Consider the following 24,926-nt stretch of genomic DNA (forward strand, 5'->3'; position numbering starts at 1 on the left):
CAGATTCACAACATTAAATTATATTTGTTTAGCTATGGTTTATTGGATAATTTAAAATTGATTAGGTCAATACATTGCCCTTAGCTATAAATTATAGCTTACAAACCACATTGGTTAAGTTCACATAATGCTAAACCACAAATAATATGTTAACCTATTCCCAGACAGCAAATTGACTTGTTCTAAGGATAAAGTAAGAGTATCAAAAGTATACTGGAAGGTTTAGGAAGATTCTCATAAGGTGAAGGAGCAGCAAGAAACTATTTTAGAACAGCCAAATTAGGCCAAAACATACATCACAATCTTTGAGATGAGAAGTGCTGAAAAGTTTTCAATCCTTACTGTTTGAGAAATTTGATTTGATTTTCACTAATGAGAGCCTAAATCCATTTTAAGAGAAATGCCTTTGAGTTCTTTGGTGAACAATTAAGAGGTTTTCTTTTTCATCTAATCTGTACACTTCCGATTAAAACAACTATAATTCTCATCATTCCCAATAGAATGGAAGGGAGTCTGATTGGGAGAAAATAGCCATTTCCCGTTTTATAAGGTTTATTATGCAGTACAGTATTTAGTTTTCTTTCATATAGCATGTTTGTGGTAAAACTATTGCACAAGTGTTATTAGATTATTTTGTCTTCTACATGTATAGAAAAATGGTATTTTAAAATATATTAAACCAGTAGGTCTGCCAGTCCATATCTTAAGAGAAAGGTTTTGGAAGGTGAAAAATATGGAAAAAGGATTTTAAGTGCAGTTTTAGGCATCTGGGAATAAATAATCCTAGAAAGGAATTAGGACTAAATTTAAAGTATTTGGAAATCTACTAAGTCTTAACTTTTCTGGGGTAATTTCTAGATCATCCTAATATGAAAACATCTCACATGGAATATTACTGCTCAGGGCTTTTTTTGTCATACAACGCGCAGAATGGAGTTCCGGCACCTTTTTTGAATGGAACCTTGTAGGGTAGGCAAGGCGGGTTGTATGACATGTGTGAGTTCCGGCACCTTTTTTTTTTTTTTTTTTTTTTACAAAAAAAGCACTGTTACTACTTATAGATAGAAAACTGGGTTCATTAACTGAATATCTGACCTTTGGTAGCAAAAACGTGGAGTTGGTGTTTGCCCTAGAGACACTACTTGGTGCTAACCCTACAATATAACGGAGATAAAAAAAGTAAATTGTAATAAATGAAGGAAAAAAAGTCCACAAATGAAATGGAACTTTAAAAAACAGTTGGCTTTAACATGAGGGGGGCAGATCTTGCACCTCCACTGTCATTATTTTTCCATGTATTTACAAAAAATTAACTGGAATAAATGAGCAATGGAATCAATTTCGTATTCCATTGCATGTTCACAGCATAACATTTCCATCACAGTACTGGCCACTTCTGCACAGCTGCAGGTATAGCCACAGGGTGTTTAAAAAGCATTTTTAAAATGGAGGGAGTGAGCTCACAATTGAAACCCTGCTGCTTTTTTACACGTATTGTGTCTGCAACACACCATAGAAAAAGTGTAGGGTTTTGATTATGCCATCTTGTTTATTTTTCGACCCCTTTGTGGATGTCATAGCATCTATATATGTATACAGTACACACACACACACACACTCACACACACACACACACACATCCCTATTGCAAAAAAATCCTGTAATTGTGATAGATTGTACAAAAAGGTATCAGAGGTTCAAAATAGGACTGTGTGTTCTACAAAAGGGAGAACTTTACATCTACAACAAATTGCAAATTACTCTGCTCCCATTTATACATATATATATAGTAAGTCTAATAAGTCAGGTTAATTGACTGAAGCTCTTTATTCCCACAGGAGAAACTGAAAGTGTGCCAGTGATTAACCCTGCAACACAGATTGCCCAGGTAAAAAAATGAGCAAAATGCTCTAAAGAATCCCAGATATATAAAGAATTAGCGAGGCTTTTGAAATCTCAAAGTGTAATTCAAACTAAATTTTAAAAATCAATACAAAACAAATTAATTGTAATTATTTGATATGTTAATCATACTAATAAGAAATAATTTTTATATTTAAAACATCCTTTCTCATTCTGTTTTATGTCGCTTACCTAGATTATAACTTCACTTTTTAGAGCATGTGTAGATTATATACGTCCCTGCCTTTTTCCTATAATGCCCTATCTAAGAAGGAGTTCTGATGCATATACGCAAAGCTATCAACTGGATATCTACCAGATCAAGGCAGTCCACAATGGCTCTAAAAGAAAAGAAAGAGAGCACATGTAGGGAGTAGGTTTTTATATCTTCTTGAGCCTTTTGTTAGGAGTTGTTCCTGTGGCATGAACTTTGACCTGAGTCTAAGTGTGCCCTTTGGGATCTGTGGGTCAATCCTATTATGTCTTATCTTAAGAGTTTGGGTGGGGTATGTAGATTTTAGGTGTCTTTGTCTTCCTAAACTTCTAGCTGGGGCCTCCAACCTTCCTGGATTATTTACATCTGCATTTCTACAGAGCTGGTTTCTGCTTGGGGGAGGGAGACTTGGGGCTATTAAGAAAACTGGGCATGCTTTTCTGCCTCTTTAATATTTCCTTCTCGGTGGGATGCTGACTTCCCACAACATGATCAGATTTCTGAAGCAGAGGCAGTAAAAGGAAATAGAATAAGGAGAGTCTAAATCAGTGGTTCTCAACCTTTTTAATGCCGTGACCCCCAACCGGTCGTAAGTCGAGGACTACTCAACCGGTCGTAAGTCGAGGACTACTCAACTGGTGCAGCACTGTTTGCAGAATGGGACTTTTGGCGGGCTCAGCAGGGCAGAGACAGCCTGGACAATTCCTATTGGCTTTTGAAAGCCAATGGAATTAGACTCTATTCAAGAGAGTCTATTCTATTGGCTTTCAAAAGCCAATAGAATAAAAGGGAGTAGCACAGCTAAGGAAAAGGGGGAAAAATGGTGGACTGCATTGTTTGGCGACCCCCGTGAAATGCTTGTTCGACCCCAAATGGGGTCCCGACCCACAGGTTGAGAACCACTGGTCTAAATGCTTATGAAGATACCCAAATTACAGCATTCTGTAGAGAATGTCTATCCACCCTCTTCTTGAACACATTTGACAAATACCTCTGTAAATGCAAATGATGGCCATAAATAATCTTGAATGCCAAGCTTCACATTACAAGTTTGTTGTTGCAGTACTTTGTGCAGGGTGGTTTAAGATACTAGGTTTCTCTGGCACATTTTTCAGGCACTTGTAGTTAAAAAGAAACAGAAGGATGGATGAAGAAATAAGTAGAATAATCAGGGAGATATTTTAATTCTTATGTTTTGGATAAATCACAATAGGCTTGGTCTGGAAAAATGCTGGATGACATATAATACACACGTACCTGTACTTATTATTGGACTTCCCCATTACTGTAACTGCTGTCCTGAAAAGAGTTCAGCAACAATTAGTGAAGTATAGTATATGTTGATTATTCCTTGCACTGGGAAAGGTTCCAAACGCTTTTCAAGAAAGTTGTAAGAAATAAGGGAGATTTTGTTTAGGAGGGTGCATCTTTAACTAAGCTTATGTGGCAGAGAGAAAAGGAGGTTTTTTTTTTTTTTTTAAGGATTTGGAATCCCATTACAGAAAAAAAGCAATTGATTTTAAATAGGAAATAGTTTAAAATTGTTGTTTGTTTTTTTTTTCAAAATTTCAGATTTCCAATGTTTAAATTTTTAAAAATACAGTAAAACCAACAACAATTTTTGGCTTATTCACCTACTTGTCTTTTAAGCTGCTATCGGAGGGCTAATGTCAAAACACTCTAAAGCCAAATTAACCTTCCTCCCAAAAGGAAGGGATGAGGGAAACCTGGTAATTGTACTGTAGTACTATTGAAGTATTAGTGGCTTGTGATGAATTGCAAGCTTCAGTGTACGGGAGAGAGGTTTGCTTTTTGATACAGGGGCACAGTAGATCTCTATTGTTTCATTCTGCTCATGCTTGGTCAATTCTTTTAGCTTCCTGATTGGATGACTGATGACACCTGGGGTGTGTGGCAGTTTCCATGCATTGTTTTCTATATTAACACACAGAGTTCTGGATTCTAGAGAGGATTTTACTATAGGATGGATGTTTACTAATTTTTGAAGAGTGATTTATTTAAGGTGAGGAATTTTGCTGGAACTTGGATTCATCAAATCTGTGTGATGCTGAGATTGCAATAATTAGTAGAAAAAGAATAATATTCTAGAGCAGTGGTTCTCAACCTTTTTAATGCTGCGATCCCCAACCGGTCGTAATTCGAAGACTACTCAACCGGTCGTAAGTTCAAGGACTACTCAACTGGTGCAGCACCGTTTGCAGAATGGGACTTTTGGTGGGCTCAGCAGGACAATTCCTATTGGCTTTTGAAAGTCAATAGAATTAGACTCTATTCAAGAGAGTCTATTCTATTGGCTTTCAAAAGCCAATAGAATAAAAGGGAGTAGCACAGCTAAGGAAAAGGGAAAAAAAAATGGTGGACTGCGTTGTTTGGCGACCCCCGTGAAATGGTCATTCGGCCCCAAATGGGATCCCAGCCCACAGGTTGAGAACCACTGTTCTAGAGAGAATGGAGCACTTCAATGCAATCTCAAGAAAGGCTGCTTTTTCTAGAATAGAAGCAGTTTCTAGTGTGAATTTTAACTGAATAGATAAAACTGATGTTAACCCTTCCATTTAAGAGCATTGTGGGGTGGTAAAAGAGTCAAGATTGAAGCTTCACCATTTATTTATTTGTGTGTGTGTGTTTGATACATGCAACACACCTAAAAAAAGATCTTATGATTTCAACAGCCATATTGACTTTTTCACTTTCTTGTAGATGTTCCAGATTTTCCTGTCCTATCCTTTTCATTTTTTTCACTGTGTTTAATTTTATAAGGAAGGGTCATTGGGGTATAAATCTAACAAATCGATAATCAAATATGTAAAATCAATTTTTGCATTGATTGTAGCCATACTAATTCTTGGTTGGTCAAAATCTAACTGCTAATCTATGTTTTGATATATTAAAACATATAATTCGATATGTATATGTCTATCTGTGCAGATATGTACACATTTCACTTGGGATTTAAATTGTTCAAATGAAAGCATCGGGTGGCTTATGAAAATTAACAAATGTTGCCTATTCAGTCTTTACTGAATTACTCCCAGTATAGCTACCAATAGACTGATAAAAAACTGTGAATAAAGGACATATTGCAATAGATAGTTGTGTCATCCTGTCTGTAATTCAAGGTCATCACTTTGTTTTGAATCTACTAGCCTGGACTGTGCATTACTTGTTACAGAGTGTAGACCTGGTCTGTACAGTTTATTCCCTGTAAATTGAATACAGCTGAAAGTTTTAACTGCAGCCCAGTAAGGACATGATGAAAGCCAGTTTAGCATGGTAGTTAAAGTATCAAGTTAGAAACTGGGAAACCATAAATTCTACTTTCCTTGGGCATGAAACCAGCTGGATGACCTTAGGCCAGTTACTCTTTCTCAGCCCTAGGAAGAAGGCAATGGCAAACTATTTCTGAAAAACCTCACCAAGAATACTGCAGCGTTCAGGCAGTCTCCAAAAATTGGGCATGATTGAATGGAAGAAAAAAATTCACACCATTTTTGTCACATGATTAGCAGTCCACTATGCATGGCTGATGATCTGTTAGGCTGACTGGTTAGTAGGAAACTGACCAGTGTAGTGTAGTGGTTAAGATGTTGGACTAGCAATGGGAAGACCCAAGTTCAAATTTGCCCCTGGCCACAGAAACTCAATTGATGGTTTTGTGCCAGTCATGCACTCTTAGCCTAACCTATTTTGCAGGGTTGCTATGGGGAAAATATTGGAAAAAGCATTACTATGTGTATTGCCTTAGGTTTTTCAAGGAAAGGTGACATAGAAATTTAACAAATAATGTTTTAAAGTAATATCAGATTTAAGCAGAAGAAAACGCTATTTTTCAGGATATTTCCTGGTTCTTGTAGCTATGAAGAAAAAATGGGATATATATTAAAATATAAAAACACAAGACGATTTTTCAAAGATCTCTCTAGGATGTTTTTACAGGGAACACCTGAAGAATATAGATGCTGATCAGGCAAATAGGTTATCTTGCACAGCATTCTGCTTCCTATATCTGTTTATAGTATTGCTGCTTCCTAAAAGCTATGGAATACTTTATAGTTTGAGAGATGGTGATGGTGCATACCATATCCTAGTGTGTTTACAAGCCATACTAGAGTGCAATAAACCCAGCCTCTTGCATTATTATGTATTACTATTTATTAAATTATTATACCATTCATCTCCCATATGACTCTTTTTTTCCGTATTGCTTTCATTTGGTACAGTATGTAATCTATGAGTTGGGAGTTTTTGAGACATGGTGGAAAATCAACTTTTTCATCTGAAGAACAAAGAGTGGAAGGCATATATATGCATTTCTCCTAAAACAGAAGATGGATGGCTATGGGAAGATATCTTTTTCCTGTGATTTGCTAAGAATTGTAACTTTTTTGGTTATGACTGAGGTACCATCACTGAATTGCAGGTGATGGCAATGAAAGTGCAAGGAGTGTGTTTAGAGGTAGATCTGGAAATTTCTCCATTTTGATCGGACTTTGGAAACCTCCCTCTCCAGACTGAAAACTATTTCTAATATACCTAAATGACTGATCAGTATACCAAAGTTAAACACTGAAACACATTCTGCTGGAGGAGAAGATAGAGACAAGATTGGCTAGGGAGGACCCCCTACCCCAACAGGGGGAAAGGAAAAGCCAAGATGTCTTAGCAGGTAATTGACTAGAAAAACAGGTGTAATATTATAGAGATTACTTGCACTTCAGTAAGAGTAGTACCGTTTGTAAGAAATGTCTAGTTCTGTGTGAGACGACAGGCTGTAGATATCGGATTCACTTCCTGATATGTCACACAGAAAGTTGGGTAGAAGATAATGGATAAGATCTTTCTCTTTAGAGATTCTGGAAAATCACACTCAGCCTTTTCCACTCTGCCTGAAAATTTATTTTGATTGCAATATCTATAAACCACAAGTGGCCTGATAGTGTGCTTGCTGGAGTTAATGAAATTTTAAGCCAATACTTGCGGAAGAAGATTGGCAGAAATAATTACAGATTTAATGAAGGGTATCAATCAACAATTCCTGGATGATAGCTCTCCACCCACATTTCTACAACCCCAAAAGCTACTACTGTTATTCATTAAATTGAACATTAAATGTTGTTTTGAGGTAGGAAACAAAAAAAATAAAACATAAAAATCCTAATGGAAGACACAAAATAGGTTTTAGATTATTTTTAAAAGAAAGAGCAAAATAAAAGCCATGCCACCTTAACATTTTTTTATGGCAGCCTTTACCCTCCCCAAATATTATTTCAAGCCCCTAGTCACTAGTCGTATATATCTGGATTAGGGAGGAAATGTCATAATTAAGAGAAGACTGTATGGGGTAAATAATAGAATCCATCTTGTCTACGTTCTGAAGAATTTATGTGGGTTCCGGCTTATCAGTTGCAGGCTCTGGCTTCTGAACTTAAAAGTAGCTTCAGTGAAGCAATGCAAGAACTTTCAAGAATTCAACATGGAGAGTATGCTCTTGAGGAGAAAGTTCAAAGCTGCCGGTGTGCAATGGAGGAAAAAGTGGCCGAGATGAAAAATTCTCTAAATGATTTCAAGGTAGGCATGCAAGTATTCTGGGGCACTAGTTTTGGAAGGCCAAAACTTGCTACATGATATAGCATGACGATGCCAAAAGTTGAAAAACTAAAGTACAAAAGGGCTGCTTACTGACAAGGAGATGGCCTGGTGTGTGTTGAACAGGCTTATTTTTTTTGTCACAGCATTATTAACAATTAGTGTAGCAAACAATAATCTAATTTACCTTTGTGCTTAATTATAACAGTATTCTATGCTACCCCTAGGTCAGGGGCAGGCAACCTTGGCTCTTTTATGACTCGTGGACTTCAACTCCCAGAATTCCTGAGCCAGCATTGCTGGCTCAGGAATTCTGGGAGTTGAAGTCCACGAGTCATAAAAGAGCCAAGGTTGCCTACCCCTGGCCTAGGTAAATTAGCCTCTCTCAGTTTTCTTCAATTTGACACATAACATGATCCATTTGAAAAAAGAAGTGGACAGATTTATTGCAAAGTGGGCTATGTTTTCCTTCTCTTTCTTTCTCCTACGATGCGCAGTTCTGAGTTTTCTTAGTTATCCCTGACTCAGGCAATCTCTTCCCTTTTTGTGTGTGTGTGTGTGTGTGTGTGTGGTTTTAAAAGAGTTTTTATCAACTCAATTATTTACAACAAAGAAAATGTTTCAATATACAACTTAATAATATTTGGGTAATTCAGGTTCCCAATGATTGCATAATACCTGCTGCTGATGAGAGAAACTAATTTTTTCCTGTCTCTTTCATAAAAAAATTCCAAAAATAATAGTGGGGAAGGAGATGGTACATGACTGATGCATCTACTGTTTTTTGTTTTCATCTTCTATAACATAACATGCACAAAAGTGAAAAAGAAAGAGAGGGAGGAAGGAAGGAAGGAAGGAAGGAAGGAAGGAAGGAAGGAAGGAAGGAAGGAAGGAAGGAAGGAAGGAAGGAAGGAAGGAAATTGATCTACTAGTCACAGAGAAAAAAAAGTGGTCTCTGCCCTTTCCAACCCTTCAGTTTCAATGTGAAATTCTGCTACCTTCTATCTCGTGCTGACTTCCTCTTCCTTTCACAAATGGGACAAATGCAAAGCAAAGCAAACTGAATATTGGGACACTCCTACTTTTTAAATCCTGCTAGGATATGTTGGGATAGATGACTTTATCATTTATACCAGAGGTAGCAGGACTGTGCAATCCAGACCATTATTAAAAATCAACAGTACAGCTTTTCAGTACAGTACCAAAATGGAAATTGGGGAAGCATGTTGTATAGATGTTTCTATTGTGGTCAATAGATCTACTACTGAAATGATGTACATTTATAAATACTTCTTTGTGAATTGGTGTAAGTAATTACACATCTGTGTTATTTTTTCCTGTAAGAAAGAGTTTGAATGCAAAGCAGCAAACTTTTTCATGTCACACATCAAAAGTTACTCTTTTTTTTAAAGGAGGAGCTTAATGACGCCAAATCTATGATTGAGGAAATTAGTGCCAAACAAGAAGAGATGCAGCAAAAAATTGAGCAGCTGCAACAAGAGAAACGGAAAGAATCTCGCAAGCTCAAAGTGAAGTACGTGACCAATATTTTTCAAATCCCTTTATAATTTCAGAACAGCTTTGCCTTTACATCTCTTCTTTTCTCTTATCTAATGTATTAGAATCAGACTTTTCAGGAGCTTGGGAGGAGGGGTCGAATATAAGAAAAAGTATAAGTAATGTAATATTTACTTGTTTTTATTCCACTGAAATCCAGTTCCTAAAAAGTCTGATTTCAATATATTATATAAGAGAAATTTTTAATTTAACACATTTATTCAGCTATGGGTGAGAGGGCTGGCAGCATGTTCAAGAGAGTGGCTGAGAGATTATTGTAGCTCCTGGTCCCCTTTTAGATGCTGTGCCGACATGAAGAAAGCAGTGCAATACCAAGTGAGCCATAATCAATGGATTATTTTGCTGATGTATATGGAGCCTTACTATTAATACACTAATATACAAGGAGCCAAAATTGTGTTTATTGATATTGCTACAACTTTTAGAGTACTACTGTGCCATTGATCTGAGCCCCAAAGCAGCCATTGTATCTTCCCAGAGATATCTTTTGGCTGTCTTGCTTTTTAATATTTTTTTTTCCTCAGAAGGATTCAAAAAGAGGAGCACGGTTCCCAAACTGTGCCTACTCCTCTGCAAGGAAGCCCCTTTCGAGCCCTGAAACTTCCAGAGCCAGTTTTAATTAATGAAGATTTTGTCAAGCTTTTGCACAATGCAACATATGAGAAAGGTACTACCGGTAGTTCTTTTGGCTTATATATCCTATTCTGTTATATGTACTAGAGAGTGACTTACAATATACAAAAGGTTCTCTCTCCCTTGTTTCTGTTCTCCTGTTCCTAAGCCTTTGCTTATCTGGAGGAACTGTACACTGGGCATGGAAATCCTGAGACAGCAAAGTATTTTTGTTTAGTATTGGAGCTTTATTATTATTGGATGTTTATTATCGGAAAACGAAGGACCATTTTAATGCTTTACTGTGTGTAATAAAGAAAAATATTTTATATTAAAGTTGCTTCAAAAAGATGCCAATCTGTCTCTTCTCTTCCATATATAAGCAGTGTATATAGCATGAAGTAAGGTATGTTGCAATGTTTGCTTAGGATGCATGTTTCTATATCCATCTGCAAATGACTGTGTTCATGGTGTATAATTCTTTCCAGACACATTTGCTCCATTGTGGGAATTGTTTTCCCTAGCAGTTTTGGCTTATATTTGCTAGAGGACAGGCTGTTGTCAAACTGATAGAGCCGACCCAGAAACATGTCTTAGTATGGTACAATGTGTACTTTCCCACACAAAAAGCATTTAATTCAGACCACAGAGGTTCTCTTGCATGTACTGGGGGGGGGGGCAAACCGTGAAAAACATAGACTTTTCTGATAGAGACTTTTTCTGGGTAAATATAATTAAAAGGCTAGGTAGTTAGCATTGAAGGCTACCAAGGGAAGAGGGAAGAATGAATACTAAGAAATTTACAACTGGGAAATTACTGCTTGGCTTTTGGAGAATGGATATGAAAGAAGAATTACAACAACAACAGAAAATCTAATAGGGAAAAATAAAGAGAGCAAAATTAACAAAAAACTCCTCAAAAGAGGAAGAAAGTAGTTCCTAGTTCTGTGCTGAGAATACCTGTGATGAACCAAGATTCACAAAACGGGGTTGTGTTGTTAAAAGGATAATTTCTAATGTTGAAAATAGCAATAGCACTTAGACTTATATACCGCTCCACAGTGCTTTACAGTCCTCTCTAAGTGGTTTACAGAGTCAGCATATTGCCTCCCACAATCTGGGTCCTCATTTTATCAATCTCGGGAGCACGGAAGGCTGAGTTGACCCTGAGCTGGTGAGAATCGAACTGCCAAACTGCTGGCAATCCACAGTCAGCAGAATTAGCCTGCAATACTGCATTCTAACTGCTGTGCCACCACAGCTCTCTTTACTAACAAGGAATAACCAAGCTTATTCCTTTTTAGTAAAAATGAGAAATTTAAGTACAGTTTAAAGTCCTCTTGTAGGAAATCACTCAACATTGCCAGTTACCATCTATGTATAATAGTGTTATTATTCACAAAACAGAAGTCATTTGGACATTGATGCTTTGAAAAAGTCCTAGATTATTGAATAACAGGAAGTCATGACCTTGTCCTTTAGCTCTTTATTAATTAAGTTTCTAATATCTTCCCAGGCTGATTTATATAATATTAATCTTTTCATTAGACAATATCTGAATTGCCCAGCAAAAAGAGTGACAGTAATGCAGCCATCTATCATTCCTTGAAATGAGGGAACATATAAGTGAGTTTAAGGGTATCAATAGCAGCTTGGATACAACTGCATGCCATACAAGTCTTTTTATGAAGGAGGGGCTATTCTAGGAAGTAGAATTTTCCATTCATTCAGTGTTTCTCAATCTTTGAAACTTTACAATGTAAAGACTTCAACTGCCAGAATTCACCAGTCAGCACTGAAGTTGAGAAACATGGTACTAAATACATATTATGTATTACTGTATTGCAGTAATAATTTTTAGAACACATCACTGTAACAAATTTCATCAAATTAATGTGTTCTGATGAGCTGGACTTCAGCAACTAATTTGACATGATTAGAGATAACATCAGTTTGGTAGATAATTTTCAAGTGCATTTGTCTTATTTTTTTCTCCAAATTTTGTCCACATTTGCATTGTTTTAATTTGCCACATTATTTCCAAACTGGTCTTTTCACACAAGCAATCAGTAAGAACTGAGTCTTCAATTCACAGAAACAAACTGTAGAAACCAAAATTTTGGAAATATTTTTCTCAGTTTAAATCTATGCCTTTGTAAAAACTTTGTTTTATTGATCTGGATATGCATGTAACCTAATCTCCTATTTTTGCCCAGTCTCTGATTGCATACCTAGAACAATAGGAGAAAGCAATATGAGAGGTGAGTGGATATGCATTTTTTAATAATGTTCTCTGATAAATATTTTCAAGAAATCGGTAAAACACCAACACTGTTAATGAATAGTGTTGTATAATTCTGTATGTTTTGCCTATTAAACAAAGGCAGTGAACTACATAAAATGTAGGAATTGGGGGGTTAAAGGTTTTCCTGCTGAGATAGAGAAGCATGTTTTCTTAGCAGCTGTAGAACTATTTCCAAAGACCATAATCTAGATAAGTTCTACCAGTCTGTGGTATACTTTGGCTTATTAATAATTATGTATTTCTTAGTGGGTTTGCATATGAAATTATTTTTCTTTAGGAAGCTTCTAAGACTCTTCCTGATTCTCCAAGTCTGAGTTTCAGTCATTCAGTTTCAAGAGACTTATGATGGATTCTGCTGCCAGATCTGTCATCTAGCTAGTTTGACTTGAAGGCTTCCTTACAAGGAAAAATTACAGTTGTTGAAACTTTGCAGTTTAAAGTGAAAAAAGGACAAGATAAAAGTATATAAAATATAAAACACATCTACAGTAATATGTTTTTTTCCATCTCATAGTATAAAATTTGGGATCATTCATTGAATTTAATGCAGAAATATTCAAGATTAAGAGAGGTATATTATTTCCTTAAACATCACATAGTTAAGTTTGGAACTAATTGCCATCAGATATGGTGATGGTCACCAGTTTAGATATTTTTAAAAGAGAATTGGGTAAATGTACGAGAAAAAGGTTGAAACTATGATAGAGTCTCTCTCTGTGTTGTGAAATTAGTGAGTTTTCATTGTATCTTCTAACTATTAGTATTCGTGGATGTACTCTGCTAGTCCGTCTGTTTTACATAGTGGCTGTTACAGTCTTTACATTGTATTTTGTAGTTGACTCTTTTTCTTCTTCTCAGCCTCCTGGGTCTTTTGGTTTGCTAAAGATGTTTCGGAGGGCTTTAAATGGTTTGTGTGCTATGGTGATACCTTCTGGTTGCAATAATCTGTTGATTGTTTCTGAAAAAATTTTATGTATAGTAGTGTCACCTTTTCATAACTTATATTGGTTGTGCTGTAGAAGGTTGAGTGGTCAGGCATTTTGTGATAAAGTTGTGTTGGTATCCATTTTGGGGATAATATTTTATAGGCAGTCTGTTTCCTTTTTTTGGTGTTCTGGGTTGTTGCAGTGCATTTTGTGTTGCTCTAAATTTAGGTTTCTTGTAATTTGTATGCAGATGTAGCTGTTTATGTAAATATTAGCATTTAGATAATCCTGATAAATTACAGGAGTTGTTCAAAGATAAAATAGGAGAGTCTGTATGAAAACCATAAACTGAAGCTTGACTGTAAGTTACAATTGTTGTACATAAACTCCTTTGAGATTTTTTTTTTAAAAAAACAAGAAATATTACAAAAATGCCACAACTTTCACATGGTCTTCCAAATTTCATAATAAAAGATATAATTGCTTTTGGCATAGGCAACCTGTTCAGCTTTCTCTTTTCCTGGAGAATTTTAGATAGACTGATAGATACGAAATAGGTAAATATTTAAAGTTCTTGCACTCCAAAGGTTGACATAACTTCAAGTGTTTGCACATTGGCTTTTAGACTAGTTTAACAGACCAATGACCATTAAGATTATTTCTACTAACACCATGTCCTAATTTTAGGTGTAACCAGTACAAATCTGGACAGAGAAGAAAATCTCATAGCTTCCTCTTCAAGCGATGCTCCATCAAAGGGACAGGCATCGGCAACAATATGGAAACAGCCCAAAGACAGTAAAGAGAAGAATGATGAATATATTTCAAAGAACTTCAATGATCAGCAGAGGGATTTGGCTCTGAGTAGATATAGCTCACTAGAGAATTTGATGTGGGATTCTTCTGTTGCAGGTGAGAAAAATAGAAATGGCCAGGAGACTGAAGAATTCTCTCTTGTGTCAATTGTGCCTATGATTTACAGTTCAGGTTCAGTTCCAGATACAAAGGTACATACTTCTCTGTATGGAATTGACTCATTTGGCACATTCTTCCCAAACAAATCTATGAAGGGTCTCCCCTGCCGCTGCCAAGAAGCTATAGAGGACAAAGGGCTTTAAGACCATTTTTGTTTCTGTTGTGGCCCCTACATCGTGGAAAAGTCTCCTTTTCAGCGTTCACCTGAATGGAAACTCCTAAAGCTGAGAATTTGGGGGAAGATGAATGTGCCCCATAGTATTACTATATATTATTATATCCTTGTCTTCATTTTAATGTGTTGTTGTTTTATTGTTTTAAATAACTGGAAGTCCATGCAGATTATTGTAGTATACAAGAGATAGGCGCAAGAAGCAAACAAATATGTACTTTTTGTTTGAACTGCAAGTCTGTGTAGGTAGTAGTTTCTTCCCTCCTTGTTAAAAATATAGGTAGTCTTCAACTTATGACCACAAGTGAGCCCAACATTTCTGTTGTTAAGTGAGACATTTGTTAAGTGAGTTTGCCCCATTTTATGACTTTTCCTGCCACAGTTGTTAAGTGAATCACTGCAGTTGTTAAGTTAGTAACAGTTATTTAGATTGTTAAGTGAATCTGACTTCCCCAATGCCTTTCTTGTCTCAGCAGGTTACAAAATGACACTGAGACACTGCAACTGTATGTCAGTTGCCAGGCATCCGAATTTTGATCACATGACCCTGGGGTTGTAAGTGTGAAAAAGGATCCTCAGTCACTTTTTTCAGTGCTGTTGTAACTTTGAACGGTCAATAAATGAACTGTTGTAAGTCAAGGGCTACCTGCAGTGCAGACCTCAGTGTTCTGAAAGAAGTTGCAATGGCAACTAGTTAAGTCTTTGATTTTCCTGTTTGCTACTATTCTCTTATATTGAGAGTTTGTTTAAAATCAAATGGTATGATAATGTTTCTTAATCTAGCAAACCAAAATTATCTTTGTTCTGTCATAGCTAAAAGGCAAAATATTGCTTTGGATTTACTAGAGTCTGAAAGAAAGTATGTTATCAGCCTCTCTCTTGTTCTGAAAGTTAAATCCACATTGCAAGGAACAGAAGTGAAAAGAAATACAAAGGAAAGGTACAGTGTTCCTTGTACTTTCTCATCTTATTGCTAATTTTATTATAGAGATGGGCCCAAATGGCTTTTCAAAGTTCTCCATTACATTTATGAGCGGTAGAATGGGGGTGGATGATTTTTCAATATTTCTTCAGAGAAAGTATAAATTACCAACAGTTTCTTGTGGACAGAATTCTCCTTTTGGCAACAGCAATACCACAATTTAAAAAGAAATTCCATGAAGAATAGATTTCCTCCATGGCTGTATTTAATGCTGCTGTTTCCCCATTTTTCGTTAATGAAAACGCAGAACAGCTCTGGGATCTGGATCCTACTGCATACCTGCCAATGCCGTACATGATCTTTAGTTGTATCACTATGAAATGAGCGTTGCCTCTTCTTATCCTGATACAGTTTTGCCAAAAATGTGATCTGAAGCACTTCATCAAGCATTCCAACTGTAATGCAGCCAGGTGACACCTAAAGGATCAAACCTACAGGGTAGAACCTATTGGCTACTCTAGACCAGTGTTTCCCAAACTTGACAATTTTAAGGCATGAGGACTTCAACTCTCAGAATTCCACAGCCAGCAACGCTGGCTGTGGAATTCTGGGAGTTGAAGTCCACATGCCTTAAAATTGTCAAATTTGGGAAACACTGCTCTAGACTAATGTGGGCATGTCCTCTTCCTTCTCCAGTTTCTAAGCTCTACTTTTTAGGACAGAGTTCTTAAGGTGACCAACTTTTTTACAATGAAAAGGAGGACACAAATAAATTGAAGAAAAAAATATCGTAAATAAAAGAAACATTTTATTCATTGCAACAATAATACAGACAACTTGCATGTGCAAAGTTTGCCAGCCGGGTGTTTTGGTGCACTCAGCAGCAATTCCTATTGGCTTTCGAAAGCCAATAGCAGGAGTAGCACAGCTCATGCAAAAGTTGAAAAAAAAAACCATCAAAAAAAGGTGCCAGAACACCATTCTGTGCGTTCTATGAGGGGAAAAAAAAGCCCTGCAGATTAGTCTTCAAATATCGAAAAGAAGGATATGAAGGAAAACACTTTTTGAGGGAGGACAGAACTTACAAAAGGAGGACTATCCTCCCTAAAGGAGGACGGTTGGTCACCTTAGAGTTCTCCAACTTTTCCAGATTGGTGGCCTGGCATGGGGGAGACAGGGGGGATGATTTTGAGCAAGGGGCAGGCTCGTGTGAGGGGCTGCTGGTGCCCATCGTTCGTGCGAATGGAGCTACTAGCGCCTGTCACTCATGCAAATGGGGCTGTGTGTACATGCATGCATGCATGCTGGCCTGCCATTCAAACGGCTCGGTTGAGAATAGGCCACGGCCCAGAATTGGGCTGTGGCTGACAGGCTGGGGACCCCTGCTCTAGGGCTATTCTGTTTTGGACAGCCTGATAATTCTGCTCCTTCAAACCAGGTTATGCTCCTGTTTCCACTAAATCTCTTGAGTTGATACTTACTGGGCTGTGAAAGAGGGATCAGCCTAAATAGCAACTGACTGATGGTGGTGATGGTAGCTGGGGTGGAGAAATGCTTTCAAAATAGTACTAAATCTGTGTTTCAAAGGACCTGATGAGGTGGGGAAATTGCACTGTGAAATGGCAGGGAGATTCCTGTCATTGGCCAGCTGTTAACCTGGGCTCAAAAGCAGCACAGTTATCAGCTACAAAGAGCACCAAGCCCTTGTCAGAAGAAGGCGGAATAACAGGAAACAAAGATGAGGGTATCCATCCAGTTATGGTTGGTCGAGGCTATAAAATGCTGTATAGTAAATCACTACTGAGGAAATCACTACTGAGAAAGATTAACAACGGATTAGTCTGTTTTTAATATTTTATATTCATAATTGTTTTTATATCTTTATGGTTTGTTACTTTGTAAGCCTCTCAAAGCTGCCTCAAAGCATGAGATGGGCAGCATATAAATTTAATAAATAAATAATAAATAAATAAACGTGCTCACTTAGTACAATTGCTCCAGATTAAATAGGAAATTCCTTCAACTGCTTTAGATTAAAAAAAAAATAGCAAAAAATTACCATGGAATTTCAGGTTCATGCCTGCTTCATCCTGGAGTTAAAAATCTGCATTGCAAATTGTTCCTGGAATATTTTGTGCAGGAGTCTTCAGTTTACGACCAAAATTGAGCCCAACATTTCTACTGATAAATGAGACATTTGATAAGTGGATTTTGCTCCATTTTACGACTTTTCTTGCCACAGATTATTAAATGAATCACTGCAGTTAAGTGAATCTGGCTTCCCCATTGACTTTGCTTGTCAGACGGTCGCCAAAGGTGATCACATGACCCAGGGACACTGCAACCATCGTAAATATGAGTCAGTTGCCAATCTGAATTTTGATCCTGCGACCATGAGGATACTCAATGGTTATATGTGTGAAAAATGGTCATAAGTCACTTTTTTCAGAGCCATTGTAACTTTGAACAGTCACTAAATGAACTGTTGTAAGTCAGGGACTATCTGTACTGCTGCCTTAGTTCATATACCTTTTGAAGCTTTCCTACTGAATATTATTTTAGCTATGTTATTCTGTTAGTATATCTGTGAAAAAAAACTATTTTTCCTGTTTTCTGTTTGCAGTTTCTTCCCCAATTCTTTGCGGTACTTGGTCCAGCAACATGCAGAGTTACTTCATGCCTTGCAGGAAAGAGTGTTGAGCTGGCCTCAGCAAGGAATCCTAGGAGACATATTTCTCAGATTGACCAATGATGAGGTATGTTTTGAAGGAAAGTAAATAATACCTGTTCAAGCAATTATTCTACTATGAATGGCTCAAATCGATGTCCATATGTGTAGGCATAGGCATATAGACACCTTTTTGGAATCTCTTATTGAAATACACTTGAGTATGTCTCAATAACATATATTTTATATTTCCTAAGAGATTTAATTAATTTGCATTTTTAAACTTGCTTGTATAGTGTTACAGTACATATGCAGTTCATACTTGTAGCAGAAAAGCATACAGGTTGCCCTTGACTTACAACCATTCGTTTATTGACTGAAGTTACAACAGCATTGAAAAAAGTGACATGACCATTTTTCATGCTTACATCCGTTGCAGCATCCCCCATGGTCACGTGATCATAATTTGGATGCTTGGCAACTGACATGTATTAATCATGGCTGCCAGATCCTGAGGTCATGCCATCATCACCTTCTGTGACCTTCTGACAGTCAAGTCAATGGGGAAGATTCACTTAACAGGTGCAGTGATTCAGTTAAGAACTATGGCAAAAGAGGTGGTAAAATCGGGCAAAACTCACTAACCTCTATCTTGCTTAGGAATGGAAATTTGGGACCCAATTACGATTGTAAGTCAAGCCAAGTCAAATACTAGCTGTATTTCATTTTAGATATGTCTTAAAAGTGGATACTTTTAATTCAGATGTATGTGGATATTTTTTTTAAATCTAGTTGATTTTAATAGTCTTTGTACAGGGCAGAAATCACTTTGGGGGTTTTCTATATTTAGATAACAGAACAGTATCATATGAATCTTTGGCATGTGCACATAATGCCCCTTGTTCCACCTTCTTTCTCTGATTAACTTTTAGTCTGAGAGAGCTCATCTCTGGGCCAATTTACCATTAGAGTGAGATAGCCACCACAGGCAGCTGGTTTGGGGTGTCGTAACTCCCAAGCACTGTGTGTGTGTGTGTGTGTGTGTGTGTGTGTAACAGAGAGAGAGACAGAGAGAGATGGAGAGAGAGAGAGAGAGAGAGAGAGAGAGAGAGAGAGAGAGACAGAGAGACAGAGACTTCGAATCAAATGTTGACTCCTGGCAACTGCCTGGACTCATTCCTGCAGTTTTTTTGGCAAGATTTTTCAGAAATGATTTGCCATTGCCTCTCTCCTAAGGCCAAGAGAAAATGACTGGCCCAAGGTCACCCAATTGGTTTTGTGTCTAGGATAGGACTAGAACTCCTGGTGTCCCAGTTTTTAGCTATATGCCCTAACCACAGCACCAAATTGGCTCTCACTTAATATATCCCTGTTATATATGTTTACCTCCAGGAAAAGGGAAAGTTACACTGTATGTGTCATTATCTGGCTCTCTTGCCAAAGAACCTTACCCAATTTGGCTAGTTTTGAATACTAGCCCCCTGATGTGTGGTGGAATATCACATGTGGCATTGCTTCCTGTACCTAAAATCCAAAGAAACAGAATCCTAGTCCTTGACCTGTATTAGTAGGTTTAAGGATAATCAGGAATTTGGTATCAGACACATGCCTAAGAATTCTGAGGAAACTTTTTAATTTCTCTTCTCAGAACAATTTTTTGGACTATTATATTGCTTACTTGAGGGACTTGCCAGAATATATCTCTTTGATCCATGTGGTGATTTTGAAAAAGGTGAGTTTTGATTTGTTAAATATTTTGTTTCCTGCAATTTTATCATTTGAAGAGAAAACGGTGTAATTGTTTCTGATCCAGACCCCTTTCTGCATGAATGATGTGGAAATTTTGCATCAATTTCAGAGAAAGAGTAATCCTAGAGGCACATAGGAACATATGGGCATGTTTCTGCCATTGAAAGAGATCCTAGCAAGAGGATGAACAACTTATGTCCATCAGAGTTTTATTGGTTTGGGAAAAATAGCTTAAATTGTTAATGATCTCATTCCTGTGTCAATGTTAAGAAAGTGGGCTGTAGATGGATCGCTATCATCACAAGGGTTATAACAGTGATGGCGAACCTTTTAGAGACCGAGTGCCCAAACTGCAAACCAAAACCTACTTATTTATCACCGGGTGCCATGTGGGTGTGACCCACTGGGTGGGCATGGCTCTGGTGGTCATGGCAGACTGGGTGGGTGTGGCCAAGGTGGGCATGGTCACCTTGATATTGCTCGTGGGGAGGGACACCTGTGGGGGTCAGGCAGGATTGGGGGAGATCCAGGGGGTCTCTGGCAGATGGGGCGGTGGACAGGAGGCTTGTCTTGCGGGGTGAAGAAAGGCAGGGCGGGGATGCCATTGTCTCAGGGCAAGGTGAGGCAGGGGCCAGGGCGGCTGCTGCCTGACACCATTGGCCCCCGCACTCAGAGGCCAGTGAGTGCATGGGGGCCGATAATGTCCATCAGCAGCCTCAGCCTGCCAGCCCCTCGACCAACGCATTCTGGGGCTCCACAGCTCATCGCCAGCAGTTCAGAAAAGACGCCTCTGAACTGGCCGCCTGCCGACAACTGAGAAGGCAATGCAGTGGCTCATGCCTGGGCAAAGGACAGCATACGAGGCCAGGAGGGATGGGATGGGGAAGAGGGAAACCAGCCTGCTGGGATGCATTCAGCCACATGGGACCTCGGAAGTTTGCGGGCGGCTGATTGAAGAGGGACGGTTGCCATCTCCGGGCATGGCACGTGTGCCCACAGAGAGGGCTCTGAGTGCCGCTTCTGGCATGTGTGCCATAGGTTCGCCACCACTGGGTTATAACCTTTACATTATTTTTGTTTGGTTATAAAATACAATATTCATATCATATTTTTTGATTTTTTATTTCCACATTTGCAGTTATGGATTACAGGTTCACAGACATTCAGAATAATCAGCCATATCTGAATGAAAATATGGAATCACATATGTAATGTCCAGTCTCTAATAAAATCCTTACAGTTTCATTTTTGATTAATTTACAATTTATGAACTGTCTTTAAAGACTGATCCACATAGGAGTACTTTGTGGTACACCAATCTCCTGCTTTAACAGTTTTTTTAAGCATAGAAATTTAGAAATAATTAAACAGTGATTAATCTACTAATTGTTACAGACATTAGTCCACATAATTTCATGCAATAATTTAACAAATGTTTTGGAAAAATATGCACCTATTTCTGCAATTAACAGTACTCGTCTCTAATTTATAAATTAAATTTGTTTTATCTTCCCTCATCAACAGATTGAGGAAGAAATCAAGTCTGATCTCTACATATTTTTCTTCCATATTGTCCAACGCATTCCAGAATATCTTCTTCATTTGCAAGTAAGTTCTAATAACTTTCTCTGACCTTTCTTTAATTAAAACGTGAGAAAGCTTTAGCCCTTCCAGATGCAGTTATATTATAGCTCCCATCATGGCCAGTGGATAGAAATAATGGGACAGTTGTCCCATCATTTGAAGAGTCAGATAGATAATGTGGGTTTTAGGAATACAGGAGGCTACAGTATGTTGTATTGTTTTGCTACAGTGTTTTGGAAGAGGGTCTATTTCATCATATAGCTCTCCATACAGCTTTGGCCCTTTCAGAAGACTGTAAAATGCTGCCTCATATTGAATCAGAACAGGGATCCATCTAGCTTGGAACTGTTTGTAGGCTGCTACCCAAACCCCATTGTCGTTCCTAGCATCATAAGGCTTCAGATTATAGCACCAAACTTCAGTAGCAAAACTGCTGCTTTTTTATGGGCTTTTTGTAAAAACAAAATAGCAAATTGTATATATATTTTGCTCCCTTGGCCATAGCATGAGAAAAACAATAGGACAAATACTCTCTATTTGGCCTACGACTCTATCACTGGACAATCAGTGTCCATTTCTCCTATGGCTTCCAGACGTTGAAAGAATAGAAATTGTGACTTCCAGCCAGCTCCGATGTACAGTATAGCAACTGGCATTTCCTGCCCAAGATTTCATTCAGGACACTTTCTCAGGCTATGAAGAGACCCTATAAATGCTCAAAACTGAAAACCTTTCAATTCAAAGCAAGTGCTGTACCGGTTGTTACAGCCCATACTCAGGAGGAAAAAAGGGGGCTTTGACCTGGTTTTCAATATTAGGTGAATGTCATAATATATATCAAATAAACTGAGAAGATGTTGAGGTTTAATTCTGATTTTCTCCTTTTATACTAGAACATCCTGAAATATACTGAGCAAGAGCATCCAGATTATTACCTCCTTCTTGTCTGTGTTCAGCGCCTACAAGTATTTATTTCTCATTACAGTCTTCTCTTCCAGTGCAATGAAGATCTGCTAATACAGAAAAGAAAGAAACTGAGAAAGTGAGTCCAATACCGAAGTGTAGCCTTTTTGCGCATTTTTATGAAACTTTCTTTCCAAGAGCAAAATATATTTATATAACATCTCTCTTCCCCTTTGAGCTTCTCAACTAGTCGGAGAGATAAGTTGACTGAATGACTGGACCAGGATCATCCTGAGAATTTCAGGGTGAATTTTAACCTGATCTTCCCAGCTCCTAGTTGATTGCTATACCATAGAATGTGAAAACAACAGTACGATGCTTTGTTGGCTGCGCCCAATAGAGTACACGAAGTAGTAGGGGAAACATTAGCACTCCTGTGGGTAATCACAGTTCCCTTTAAAAAGACATAAAAATATTTCATAATCTAACTATGTAAAGACATGTGAATAGATTGGCCATTGCAGTCTTTGTTGTTCCCAATTTTTCCCCATGCTCTTGACCCAATACATCAGGAGTAGAGGCCTAGGATAATGGGACTAATGAAGACACAGCTGTTCTTAGTCATCTCTTCTGTAGTATCAGACATGTGGAGCAGTTCCACTTTTAGCATCATTACTGTGCCTCCTGGTGCTATTTTATTTGTCTGTCTAGAGGGAATGGTAGAGGCTGTTCAAATATAGTAAGTCATCATTTCCCAGACTTACCTCAGAGAGATGTTAGCTCCAACTGAGTTCTGTGAGGTTGTGCCGGTTGGCATTGCCTTTCCGTGGAGGATTTTTTCCTGTTTCTTTCTGCTCCTGCTTTGAAAGTTGTCCTACTTAAGAATGGAGCACCACCATGAACTGTTGAGTTGGAGTTGCATGCAAGGGTTAACCCTAACCCTTAAACGGTGTTTTCATTTCTGTCATCCTATAGTCCCAGGCACCAACAGTCTTTGGGGTGGGGGATCTGCTTTTCAAGGTCAGGTCTGCAGATTATACATTCTGGTGATAGAGAGGTAGATTTTTTAGGAGCCATAGTGGCACAGTGGTTAGAATGCAATATTGCCGGTTAACAACTGCTCACAGACAGGAGTTCGACCCTGACCAACTCAAGGCTGACTCAGTTTTCCATCCTTCCGAGGTTGGTAAAATGAGGATCCAGTTTGTTGGGGCAATATGTTGACCTCAGACAGTGCTGCAAAACAATGTGGAGCAGTATAGAAGTCTAAGTGCTATTGCTATTTCTCTATAATGGCACCTGATTTGTGGAATTACTTCCTCTTCAATGCCAGTGTGATCTTTTAAGTTTCTTTGTTACATTGGCTTTCCCCAGCCATTGTTTTTTTCCTTTTAATTGCTTTATTCCTTTGGAATCTTTGCAAAAAAGAGTAATAATGTAAAATATTTGGAATTATTTATAGTATGTACAAAAATATATGAAGGAATAATAGAAATTTGATACTGTTCTATTCTAAGAAAAGCTTGATACATGTTCTGCATGGGTAATGCAAATTTAAAAGTGCCACTATTATTCCATACTATTGGAATTATTTTTGCATCCAAAATGTAAATGAAAAATCAGGTGGATCAGCTCACTACTTTGCAAGAACTGAATCCTCTTTTAGCTTTTTTTTTCATATAATGTTAAATTTGGAGATTAATCGTATTGTCTCAGTTATACTTTAATGGCATTTCTTGAAAAAGCAGCACCAGACTCTGGTTGATGAAACTTGATATTCTACTACTAAAACATTAATCCTATAAGCCTGTTTCCTCTTTATGATATATGCAGCATATTTTCCTTATTTGTTTGGCCTACTGCTGTTTGGGAATTTTATACATAAGGGCTAAAAACCTATTTCTGTTAATGAAAGTGAAAGTTCTCAAAAATTGCTTGTGATCTAGATATTTATCATACCTCTAATCCTTATATGGGACTTTAGTATCAGTAATAATGGTATTCAAGCACTGTAGACATAAAATTATCTGTTGCTGAAATTAATACAAAGCTAATTCTCTGCTGACTAGAAAAAATGGCATGGCTGCATTCTTGTTGAACTCACAATATTACATTTCTGTTTTACTAGATCTTCCTTCATAAAGTTATATAAAGGTCTAGCCTCTCAGTGTCCCAGCAGTGGACCAGCAGCCTCTCCAACTCCAAGTGCAACTTCCTTTCACAATAGTGGAATCCATTCTGAAGAGACAGTGCATCTGTTTCCATCAGCCTCTGTTTCTGGAATAACTGCTATGTGAGTACAAAGATAGCATCAGAAGATACTAATTCAGGAATGTACATTACAGCATCATCTTCAGCTTCTTTATTCTTATTCTTGTCTGTTCTTATATTTTGCAAACTTTTTTCAGTGCAATATGTTTCGCAAATACCGTATATTCCGGCGTATAAGGCGACCCGGGGTATAAGACGACTCCTGTCTTCAGCACCAAGTCGCATGCCTAGAAAGTCATCTTATACGCCGGAAACTACCGTTATTTCCAGCGTATAAGACGACTCGGCGTATAAGACGACCCCCAACTTCGGCGCCAATTTTAAAGCTTGCAAAAGTTATCTTATACGCCAGAAAGTACGGTATTTCAGATTTTGTTCACATACTTAGCTCACCTAAGATAGTAAAAGGAAATGTACAGTATTCTCCAAATCCTTGTGAATTATTCATATCAGAAAATACACATTAGCAATTTGCTTGGGGGGAAGCACTTAATTTACTTGAATGGCAAGGGGCTCCCACAAAATTAGTAACCCAATC

At 37.8% G+C, this 24,926-nt stretch overlaps 1 protein-coding gene across 8 annotated transcripts in view; it reads left to right on the top strand.

Moving 5' to 3' along the window:
* Positions 1 to 24,926, top strand: part of ARHGEF33 (Rho guanine nucleotide exchange factor 33) — a 33,144-nt gene that overhangs the window by 4,753 nt on the left and 3,465 nt on the right. For 2 of the 8 annotated variants that reach the window (XM_039320922.1, XM_039320925.1), the window contains exons 2-13: positions 1,839 to 1,888; positions 7,541 to 7,705; positions 9,136 to 9,257; positions 9,826 to 9,968; positions 12,130 to 12,174; positions 13,832 to 14,056; positions 15,105 to 15,231; positions 17,837 to 17,969; positions 19,530 to 19,613; positions 21,155 to 21,238; positions 22,108 to 22,256; positions 24,246 to 24,410. In XM_039320922.1, the coding sequence (XP_039176856.1) occupies positions 1,839 to 1,888; positions 7,541 to 7,705; positions 9,136 to 9,257; positions 9,826 to 9,968; positions 12,130 to 12,174; positions 13,832 to 14,056; positions 15,105 to 15,231; positions 17,837 to 17,969; positions 19,530 to 19,613; positions 21,155 to 21,238; positions 22,108 to 22,256; positions 24,246 to 24,410 (1,492 nt within the window). Of the gene's footprint in view, positions 1 to 1,838; positions 1,889 to 6,269; positions 6,804 to 7,540; positions 7,706 to 9,135; positions 9,258 to 9,825; positions 9,969 to 12,129; positions 12,175 to 13,831; positions 14,057 to 15,104; positions 15,232 to 17,836; positions 17,970 to 19,529; positions 19,614 to 21,154; positions 21,239 to 22,107; positions 22,257 to 24,245; positions 24,411 to 24,926 lie in introns of those variants that run through there. The other 6 variants (XM_039320926.1, XM_039320929.1, XM_039320923.1 and 3 more) reach the window with 6 other exon arrangements.

Source organism: Crotalus tigris, unplaced genomic scaffold (assembly GCF_016545835.1).
Source record: "Crotalus tigris isolate CLP2741 ecotype Arizona unplaced genomic scaffold, ASM1654583v1 scf7180000023713.2527936, whole genome shotgun sequence".
In the NCBI taxonomy this organism is placed as follows: Eukaryota; Metazoa; Chordata; class Lepidosauria; order Squamata; family Viperidae; genus Crotalus; species Crotalus tigris.